At 42.9% G+C, this 11,656-nt stretch overlaps 1 protein-coding gene across 1 annotated transcript in view; it reads right to left on the reverse strand.

Moving 5' to 3' along the window:
• Nucleotides 1-10,528: 10,528 nt before the first annotated feature.
• The window catches only part of LOC109363736, a 10,129-nt gene continuing 9,001 nt past the window's right edge, over nucleotides 10,529-11,656 (reverse strand). The window contains exons 6-7 of the mRNA XM_019610103.1: nucleotides 11,433-11,580; nucleotides 10,529-11,256 (exon numbers count right to left, since the gene is read on the reverse strand). Of these exons, the coding sequence (XP_019465648.1) occupies nucleotides 10,950-11,256; nucleotides 11,433-11,580 (455 nt within the window). The 3' untranslated portion in view covers nucleotides 10,529-10,949. The remainder of the gene's footprint in view (nucleotides 11,257-11,432; nucleotides 11,581-11,656) is intronic.

Genomic DNA, 11,656 nt, shown 5'->3' on the forward strand with positions numbered 1-11,656 from the left:
GACTAATCCTACATTTCCTCTTAATAAAGCTAAGATATGTTAGATTTATATGACTTTTACCTTTCTCCTCGTTTGACTCCCCAAATTTGCAATCTGCAGAATCTTTATTCTGGATGTATACAATTATATAGTCTCTAGTTTTAGTTTTCCAGTGGATTCAGTGACAAGATATTTTTAAATTAATCCTACCACTGAGTCAAGATCAAAAATTACATTTCTACTATTTATAGTAGTCATTTTTCTTAGACTATAAACTCTCTGTGGGATGGATTATCCCGTATTATTCTGATAGCACCCTACACACCTCTTTGGACCAAAGACCTGCTAATGTGCTAAAAAACCTTATTAGACAAAATATCTTCGGAGAGGGAGGGTGGAAAGGAGGGAGGGAAAGAGTGAAGTAGGAAAAAGAGGAAGGAGGGAAAGAAGGAGGGAAGGAAGGAAGGAGGGAAGGATGGAAGAAGGGAAGGAAGGAGGAAAGGAAGGAAGTGGAAAGCTTGACAGATTCATGAATGAAGTTAAAATGATCTGGTTGCCTGCAAAATGGAATTGGACCTGATGCTATTCTACTTTTACCAGCTCTACAGGAATGAAAACAATGATCAGAAAAGACAGCTCAGGTAGTTTTTTTCTCTTTTTCATAAAAATGACAGATACTTTCTGCCTTTTGATTTTGCATTTTTGTTTTCTTGTACAGAACTATGGATCTGTACAGAGATGGTGTTAGAATTGAAAAGCAGATAATGCAAGTGAAGAATCAAAAAAAACTGACCAACCAACCAACCAACCAACCAACCCAAGACCCTGAAAAAGTAGGAGATAGCTCCAAAATAGTTACCTCTTATAACTTCACCCAGCACACAGCTCAAGGAATAACAATATCTAAGAATTGAGACTGCCTCCTAGAAGATTTGTCTGCCAGAAACTTGTAGATACAGACTATTATTCATTATTATTATTATTACTGTTGTTGATGCTATTATTTAGATAGGTAGTTATAAAGATAAAGCACTTCAACCTACAACACTTGGTGAAAATGTACATTCAAGAGCTTGAAATTCTTAGAAGCTCTGGATGAGTTTATGTTGACTGCAACCATCTGGTTTTCTCAATTACCAGGATAAGCACTGAACATATAACTAAATAATTTGGATTTAGTGTAATAACTAGGGACTGGGAGAAAGTTGTTTTAAAAATGTATGTGTTTCTCTGGAAGGTGCTTTAAGAAGCCATCAAGTCCATTCATCACACACTGCAGCTGGGGTTATTGAGACTAGAGAAGAAGAGCTTTCCAGCCTAAATGGGGCATACAGGAAATGTGAAGAGAGGCTCTTCATTAGGATGTGCAGTGATAGGAGAAGGGCTAATGTCTTTAAACTATAAGACAGTAGATTTAGATTAGATAATAGAAAGAAAGAAATTATTATGAAAGAGATGAGACAATGGCACAGGCTGCCGAGAGAAGCTATGGATCCCTGGAGACATTCAAGGCCAGGCTGGATGGGGCCCCAAGCAGCCTGAGCTAGTGGGTTGCAGCCCTGTCCATGACTGAGGGCTGGAACTAGATGATCTTTAAGGCCCCTTTCAACCCAAATCATTCTGTGATTCTACAATTCTACCAAAACTAACTTTAAAATTATATACTTTTAAGATACACACTTTTTTGTTCCCATCTCTTTGCTGCAGTCGCATGTACCTGTGCCAACATTGTTGCTAGCTGGGATTAGTTCCAAAAAAGATCACTGAAATAACCTGCATTAAAAATAAATGAAAACAAGAGGCTGACCACACCATCCAAGCGATCTTTTTCAAGATTCTTCAGACAGGAGAGGAGACAAGTTAACTTGCTTGACCTCAAAGACAGCAGAACTATGAGACATTCAAAGCTTGTGTTTTATCCTCTTTTAGTACAGCAACGTGGAAATGTTAGTGTAACCCTTAGTATTCTTTTAAAAACAAGAACAAGAGGTGGAATCAGAAGCACTAAATACTGAGCTGAAAAGTCAGATAAATTATTCTTAGCATGGATTGTATACTCCAGATCCATACCCAGGACCCAACCGGACAATTTGCTTTTGCAGAAGAAAGAAACATAGACAAAAAAGGCAATCTTTTCCCAGGCTCCATGGTACTTATCTTGGGTCTACGGCAGTGGGAAGAGTCAAGAAAAAAAACAGCTGTGTCTGAACTGAACTTTTTAAAGTTATTTCATTAAAATAGAAAATCTCTGGGTATATTAACAGCTTCTATTTTACAGAACACATTTTTTACAAATAATCTTACAAGAAACACAATATAATGAAATAAAAAAGGGAAAAAACACATGGTTTATTTTTCATACATACATACCGTGCCTCCCTGCTCTGGAGGTGGATAGCAATGGGGTAAGAACAAAAATGTACATAGTCACTGCTCACCCAGTGAGGATTTGGGGACTGCTTCAAACAGCTGGAATCTTTTGAAATGGATCGGATCAGCTGTACATTAGAAGATTGCTTTGCACATAGTAAGGCTGCAGTACAGCCAACAAACCCCTCCAGCTCTCTGCAGCTGTTAAAAGCAGCATCACAGCCCTGATGACACAGTAGTTGTATGAGTGTTCATGTCCTTTCCATTCACTTACTGTTTTTTTATTTTCCCCTAGGTTTTGTATTCGTGTCTCTGTGTACCCTGCCTTAGTGCATGACAGCAATGCGGCTGGCTGGGATGTATTTCTGGTGTCCTACCTACAGAGGTGGGCAGGACCCCTTGCCATCCTGACTTCTCCCTCAGTCTCAGGTAGGATGCCCTGAGAACAGCACAGGAGCACCCGCAGCTACAGCACTGCCCATTCTGGGGCTGGCCTCCCCTGCATCCCTGGGGTCAGGCCACGTTGTGCTGCTCTGTACAGCCTGCTTGCAGCGAAATAGAAGCATGTACACCATATGCTTGTTGACTGCCTTGCAGAGTGCTTCTTTTGTAATTATGGAAAAGGCATGGAGGGAAAATAGTACATCTAACAAAGTGCTCGTGTGATGCAGCTGTATCCGTTCTTAATCTTTCATTAATGCCTCATCAAAAGAGTACTGTACTTTCTGTTTGTTTCATTTACCAAAGGTCAGTGTACTTGGAAGCTATTGTCATAGAGCATTACAGACTTTCTACATATTTCTCTGGTATTGTTCCAAGCATTCGTATACGCAAATGAGTCAATTGGTATGCAGATTGTCTATCATTAAAACCATTTCAGAATCAGCTTTGTCATTGGTTTAGTGCTGGAACTTGCATATCCTTCCTGAATGCAATGTGTTACTCTGCAAGGGTACAGTGAGGCCAAACTCACGTTGAACCAGTCCTGTTTTTCATTCAGCCAGAATTTCCACTGACTTCAAGGGAAATTTTGCCCAAGTGAGGCCTGAAAGCTGAAGACTGCTGCTTTTACCACATTCTCTTTGTGAGCTACACATGGCAACATCAGTGACTGTGTTCCCTCTTCTCCTCCTCTGTTCACTGGTTTGTGTTTTGCCTGCTTCCGTGTCAGAACTCGAGATTTTAAAAAGCTTCAAAAGGTTTTCCACACCGCCTCTGAAGAGCTGTCACCCCCCTGAGCTGCTGCTGTTTTTCCACCAGGTGGCACATCTTCCACAGCTATCGGTACTTGATGCCCTGCCTTTCTGCCGGTGTCGCTGAAGCCATATAATCATCCACGCGCACCAAAAGCTCACACACACCCATGGCAGAATGCACTACTTTGTGTGTTTTGTTTTGTTTTTCACTGAATTTCACCTTTGAGCAACAAATAGTGCTTCAAACAATGAATAATACTGGCTTTTATTCTATCTATTCACTTAACGATTTAGGATTTCCTCTGAGATTTTTTGGTGGTTTGAATTCAAATATCATGTCCTGTTGGTGCAGAACCTGGATTCATTCACCTACAAAAAATATTTTAATGACGTCTATATGGGAAAAAAAGTATTTTTATTTGCAGCTGCATTGTACTTGTGTCAAATGGTAGAGAAGTCCTCTCTAACAAGTGAAATATATAACCATAATCAGAATAAAATGAAAGTAAAAATGAAAAGCTATATTTGGATAAAAAGATTCGAGGAAATGCTCACTTAAACAAAGCACAACTTATCAGAAATTTTAGAAGAATGGGATATGTGGATACATAATTCTTACCAACAGTAAAGATGGGCTGAGCTAGGGACCATAATTACAAACTCAGTATTTACAAGTCTATGGGACCTGAGGTAATGCAGCTGAGAGAGATAAAAATTTGGCTGACATCATCTATGAAAGATCATGCAGGTCAGAGAGTACCAGACAAGTAGGCAAAAATTAATAATATATTCACCTACGAAAGAGCAAAAAGAAAGACCTGAGAAACTACACACAGGTCAGGCTTTATTGTGTCCCTAGGAAAATTTTGAGCAAGCCATAATGGAAAGCATTTCTGGGCAAATGAAGACAAGAAGATGATAAAAAAAAGTAGAACATGAACTTAACAGGGGTTAAAGTGTAAACAAAACAAATGAACAGGTATGTGAAAGTATCATCTTTGGTGACTCAATGGAACAACTCCCAGCATCCCCACAAAAAGCACAGCATTACTTAAAGTCATTACGTGCACTAGTCCAGATACTTAACCACCACAGGCATTCTGTCTGGAGAGGTTCTCCATTCATATGGAGGGAAATTCCAAAATGGGCACACACTCGTAAAGTACTGTGAAGGCTAAAGAAGTATGCTAGGAACAATATGATACAATAATCTCATAAACTGGATTTGTTCTGGTCAATGATACTGTATTGGCCAAACACAGTTAATTCTGGTGTCACACAGAGCAGAAACTGTGCAAGTGTGATGCTTTGCCCCAAGTGACATCAAATGGCAAGATCTCCTGTGCCTTGATGTCCCCTCAGCTTCTCTTCTAACTGAACTAGCTGGTAATAACTGCCACATGCCCTTGAAGTTTTGTTAGGTATCATATTTTAGGATTTGCTTCTGTGTCACAAGGGTCTCCAAGTTGTACAAGAGATTCATGCCATACCTCCCACACATTTCTGCTGTTGTCAGAGTTCGCTTCTGTATTGTCATGATATTTCTGTAACAGGAAACTCAGGTTTTTGGCATATACTCTTTTTCACTATTCCAGGGCCCTCAATTTATTCACAGACACTCTAAAAGATCTCTAATATCACACTATATGAAAGTGCAGTCATTTCAATTCCAGTGTTACAAAACCATGTTAAATATCGCGTAATTTACCAAAGAAAACTTACGCTGAGAATAATTTTTGTAATTATTTGACTTGAGGCAAGTCCTTGATAAAATAATGAATATTTATTTGAAAGCATAAACATTTAGTTTTTAATTTTTTTTTTTCAGATGAGATATAACTTAAAATGTTCTTTTAAAATCCTTGAAAAGAAAATTCTGAAGATATAAAAGCATTCTGAATTACCAGCTGAAATGACAGAGGAGATGTGGTATGAACTGGGGAAAGCAAAGTGGATCTGTTTGAGACTGGAAAACTTGTAAGCCCAAGGTTTTAGAACCATGTGTTGGTAAGCTGCATATGCAGCAGTAGTGGTTTAATTTGAGCCAGGTTGCAATGACACTCCATGTCACATCTTGCAGGCACTTGGGAGCTGCAGAAGTGGTCCAGATGTCTTCTACCATTTAAGATTAAGCTGTCTCAGAGGCAGCTGTTACCCCAATTAGTTTTGAATTGTTCTAGAATCACAGAATCACAGAATGGCCTGGGTTGAAAAAGACCTCAAAGATCATCTAGTTTCAACCCCCCTACTATGTGCAGGGTGACCAAATACCGGACCAGGCTGCCCAGGGCCACATCCAGGCTGGCCTTGAATGCCTCCAGGGATGGGGCATCCACAATCTCTCTGGGCAACCTGTTCCAGTGCGTCACCGCTGTCTAAGTGAAAACCTTCCTCCTAATATCTATCCTAAATCTCCCCCGTCTTAACTTAAAACCATTCCCCCTTGTCCTGTCACTATCCACCCTCATAAGCAGTCATTTCTCCTTCTGTTTATATGCTTCCTTCAAGTACTACAAGGACACAGTGAGATCTCTCTGGAGCCTCCATGTTAAACAATCCCAGTTTCCTCAACTTTTCTTCACAGGAGAGACGTTCCAGCTCTCTGATCATCTTAGTGGCCCTCCTCTGAACTCTTTCCAAGAGTTCTGTGTCTTTGTTGTATTGTGGGTCTCAGACCTGGACGCAGTACTCCAGATAGGGCCTCACAAGAGCAGAGTAGAGGGGGACAATCACCTTCCTCTCCCTGCTGGCCACCCCTTTTTTAATGCAGCCCAGAACACATTTGGCCTTCCAGGCTGCAAGTGCACACTGCTGGCTCATGTCCAGCTTCTTGTCTATCAGGACCTCCAAGTCTTTCTCTGCAGGGCTGCTCTCAAGGAGATCTTCCCCCAGTCTGTATAAACACCTGGGATTGCCCTGACCCAAGTGCAGTGCCCTGCACTTGGCCTTGTTGAACCTCATTAGGTTCTCATGGACCCACTTTTTCAGCCTGTCCAAGTCCTTCTGGATATCTTCCCTTTCATTCTAATGCATCAACTGCACTGCTCAGGTTGATGTCATCTGCAAACTTGCTGAGGTACATTTGAGTCCATCGAGTCTTGTGCTCGCAGAAGGGTTTTGCACTCCAGTACCTAGGTCTAAATTAACTAATTCTTCCAATGGGGCTACAGTGGAAGCTAGCACTGACAAAGTTGTGATTTGTAGGATCTGCTCTGAGGAGGCAGACAAAGGATGAGTGTTGCTCGGTTTGCCCACCCAGTTGTGAACAAGCATTTGTAAATCCTTATCGGTTTGACCATTCATACAATCATAGAATCATAGAATCACTCAGGTTGGAAAAGACCTTAAAGATCATCAAGTCCAACCTCAACCTAACCATACTACCCTAACTCTAACAACCCTCTTCTAAATCATGTTCCTGAGCACCACATCCAATTGGTTTTTAAACACACCCAAGGATGATTACTCAACCACCTCCCTGGGGAGCCTATTCCAGTGCTTAACAACCCTTTCTATAAAGAAGTTTTAACTGATATTCAACCTCGCTCTGGGTCAACCAGTATTGTCACTGGAAATTTCTGGCTTGACACTAAGGCTCTTTCATGCATTAATTGTAAGCAGGCTGCTTTCTGAATACCCCAAGTCAGTTGGTCAAGCCCCAACAGAATTGTAACCCAGTCACCTCTTTCCGTAGGGTTGAGACCTCCTGCCTAGTAAGCTGCCTTCTGAGTCAGGATCCATGGGGTTTGGTAGTTCCCAGTAGTTAGGAAAACACCAGGCCCCAATAACCTTCTGTCTTCTCCTCAATTAAAAGTATGCAGTCCCCTCCCATTAGGGAAACTCCCCACACAAGTTCTGTCTCTTTAGCATTCCTGCTATACTTCTGCAGTTTAGCCAGCTTGTGGGCTGAGTACAGGATATCTTTGATTGTAACTGTCAGCTGATTTCCCCCTTCTCCTCATCATAGTTCTATTTCTCTTTATTTAGAGATCTCATCTGTCTTGGGGGCTCAATTCTACTGAGTCTCTCCTGAGCCTGTGCTAGTTTGGTGCTGGGAAAGATGAGAGGAAAGGCTCCTCCTCTTCTATGCTACCCAGTTGCATATTGCTTGTGGGTTAATTTACTGCCTGTGCTTTGATTTATTAAAAGACAAGAGAGCAAGAGGGGAAAAAGAAAAGGAGAGAGAGGGGAAAAAAAGGAAAGAAAAGAAAGTCACCACTATGGGCCCTGTGATGTCCTGAGGGTCTGTCCTCCTTCTGGGGTAGTCGAGGATGTGGCAGAGTGAGCACTGCCAGGTGTGGAGTTAGCAATGCTTTTCATGCCATATCACGGTGCCCTCCAATTGGGCCAAGAGCTGTTGCCAGGTTGAGAGTGTCCAGAAACAGACGGAGAACTCACAATGTTACAGTTCTGTATAGTACTGTCACAGAGTCTGAGCCAGAAAGAAATATGTCTCTTCAGTCTCATAGACCTTCACTAGCAGGGTCCTGAACAGTTACATGTCTGCCCTCTGAATGACCAATTAAGCAGTTTTGCTGCCCGTCCTCCTCCTGTCCCTCCCCCCCGACTTCACCAAGAATCAAGAACTCTTCCATTCTGTGGTCGCTTCTGTTCAATTCAGCTGCCAACCAACACATCTCCCACCAGGCCTCTGCAGTTTATGAACAGCAGGTCTAGTGAGGCTCCTCCCCTGGTAGAGTCTCTGACCACAGTAGTCTTGCATCTATGTTGAGCTCATGGCCCTACAGTGCTTCCTTGCTGTAGACCTTGCTAGGCCTCCAGTGGGTGACAAACCTCCCCAGCTGATAAACCAGGCCAGAACTGGGCTATGGACACAGCTTATCAAGGTCTCTCCCAAACAATGGCTAAAAGGGTACCTGACTCTCCCACAGCAAAAAGCACCTGTAACAGAGGCTCCCATCACCCTTAGTCAATGGCTGGCTTATCTCACTTCTTAGGAGCCTCTAGAGCACAGTGGCAGCCTCTGGAATTTCCTTGGATACACCCTTCTGAGCTCCTTTAACTTAATCCCTGCCTGAAAGCAACAAGCATCCTCAAGTTTCTCAGAGGGTTGCTGGGCATTCCTCAGTGCACCTGAACCTCGTCTCCAGAAGATCCTGAGGTTTTCTGAAGTTTCTCAAGTTCATCAGTTGGAACTGATGCACAAAACTCATTTGTCTGTAGATAAATTCAGAGATGGCCCAAACTGACCAGGAAGCTCCTGTGTGGAAAATCAAGGACTGAGTGGGAACATAGACCAAGCAGGCCAAAGCTAGATCAGTAACTTCTGTCAGCTCCTGGGCAACCTTCTGTTTGGCTTAGACATGTTCATTTAGGCAATGGATCTGGTGGTGAAAGAGGACAGTGTCTCCTGCCATTTGTCATGCTGCCATGGGGTTGGTTCTGGTCTGCTAGTGGATATCTCGTGCAGCCCATTTCTCTGTACTTCCACAGAAGCACACACTTCTCTCTTTTCTCACACTTGGAGTCTCTTTGCTTGCACCTAAGCAGAAGAGCTCACCAATTTTTTTCTGCCTGTGAAAGTCACACAGAGAGAACTGCTGTGAGGATGGAAAAAATAAGGCAGAGAGTGCTGAGAACATGGCATTGGGAAGAGCCTTCAGATGTGGGTTTGACTTGCATGAAAGATCTTCAATGTCTATGGTAATTCTTCTAGCTGAGCATGGTCTTTGCTTCACATGTCAATGGCAGCTTCATCTAACATTCCACCAAGAAGCCATATAAAGCATTTCATTATGCGCCAGTGGACTCTCCCATTATTGGATTAAAGAAAGCTGAGGACTCTCCTCTGTCACTTTTTGGGATAAAGATGATCAAGCAAGCTTTCTGAAGCAGAATTTTTCCTAGTAACAGCAAAGCAAAGCATTTAACCACTCCTTGATTCAACACTGCCTTGGTGTCAGGGGGCGGTGATCTTCAGTAGTGGTGCACCTGCCAGTCTTCAGCCAGGAAACATTCCTGGGCCTTTCTGTTTGAAAGCAAACAGCTCCAAAGAAATGCTTTCAAATGTGAAACAGTCCACAAGGTGTGTTGACTGTCTCATGCTCTAGATCTGCGCCAGCAACATAACAGAAAGCTATTTCTAACTCAGTGACCTCATGACACCAGAAGCCATCAAGGAAGGTGTGCAACATATGGGTGGGCTCTGGATCAATGGGTGGGCTTGACAATGGACACCATTGCACAGATTATCCGTGAACATGAAACCTGTGCTGCAATTAAGTAAGCCAAGCCCATGAAGCCTCTTTGGTATGGGGGATAATGGATGAAATATAAATACGGGGAGGCCTGGAGGTGGATTCTATCACACTGCCTCAAATCTGCCATGGAAAGCGCTGTATGCTTACAATGGTGGAAGCAAACATCTGATGTCTGGAAACACATCCTGTGACCCATACCTCCACCCAAAATGCTATCCTTGAATAGCAAATGTTATGGTGACGTGGCACCCCAAAAAGGACTCAGATAAAGGAACTCATTTTAAAAATACCATCATAAACACCTGGGCCAAAGAGCATGGCACTGAGTGGATATGTCATCTCCTCTATGATGCACCAGCTTCTGGAAAAGTCATATTATATTTTGGAGTGCTAAAAACTATGCTGAAAGCAATAGTTGGCAGAACATTAAGCACTGGGATAAACTTACAGTACAAGTTCACCTCCTTAGTCAACACTCTGGGATCTGCCAATCGAAATGGCCCTGCCCAATCCAGCCTCTTACGTAGCATAGCAGGGGATAGAGGCCTTGTAGTACAAAAGAATGTATGAGGGACGTAAAACCTTTCGGGTTACCCCAGCCTTGGGCAAAAACAAGCCCGCCCATGGGACTGATTTTGCTCACAGTCCTGAGTTCACTTGGAGGGAAATGCAAAAAAAGAAACATGGACATTCAGTGTGTATCTGAAGGAGACTTGATGCTGGGAGAGAACAGTCAGTACTTTTAGGTATATATGCACATATGTACACATACCTGTATATAATGTTAATTATAGTTTATTGATCATGTAGATACATATACCTGTGTTGTACAACTTGGGCATGATGTCATGATATGGAATAAGTGGTGAATGCTCTCCTGGTCGTCCATAAGTATGGACATCACGCAATGAACTGATGGAAGTGGGAAAGCTGTTAAGGGAGAACTAGAGTTCCCCAAATGCTCCACTCCTTCCCATGTCATTTCCGGGAGGGAGAGACAAAGTGATGTAGTGATGTAAGGACATTCCTTATTGCTCTGCATTGCCGAGCCTGCAGCACGGTTAGGAGACTCTCCCTTTCCCATTTGTCTGATGTATTTCTCTCATGGACACTGTGCGTTCTCTTCCGTGGCACACAGCTCCCCAGCGGTGCTGATCTCTACATTCTTGGTCCACTGGGGGTTCTATGTTTCACCCAGTTTCACTGTTCTTCCACAGGTGCATGTACTTTTCCTCTCTTTTCCTGACTCTATTGGCTTTTTGCTTTCATCAGCGATTTCTGACTGCTTGCGAGAGTCAGGCAGAATGAATCGCTCTGAGGACTGACAGAATAAGTCAGTGAGTGGAGAGAGAAGACCCTTCAGATTTGGGTTTGACTTCCCAGAAAGATCTTCAATTTCTATGGTAATTCTCGCTAAGTTCTGTCGTTTTTCTACTCGAGATGGGTCTTCCTTTCTTACGCAAATGCCAGCTTCACCTAGCATTGCACCTCTGCAACAAAAAGAAAGGGGTTTTAGGCAAGACTCAAAATTTGTATGACTTAAGAGACAAATGTCAAAGAAATTTCTCAACACAAATCCCAGCAGAGGGCTGTCCACAGCTCTCACTGCAAATGCTTCCTGGCACAGAGCAGCCATCTAGCAAAGACTACTGGACAAACAACTCACTCTCGTCTCTTCTTCAGCAGATGTTTTGCCAGGTAACCCAAAGCTGCCAGAACAACCAGAGAGAACAGCACGGCAAGCACTGCAACTGCAGAGTGATTTTCTCCCCGTTTCTGATCCACACCCTCTGCTGTTCTCACAGCACCAGCACCTGGAGAACACGAGACAGTGCAACACACTCATGAGTTCTGCACTACTGATGGTATCACAGTGTCTTGGACAAGCGC

Source organism: Meleagris gallopavo, chromosome 1 (assembly GCF_000146605.3).
Source record: "Meleagris gallopavo isolate NT-WF06-2002-E0010 breed Aviagen turkey brand Nicholas breeding stock chromosome 1, Turkey_5.1, whole genome shotgun sequence".
Classification (NCBI taxonomy): Eukaryota; Metazoa; Chordata; class Aves; order Galliformes; family Phasianidae; genus Meleagris; species Meleagris gallopavo.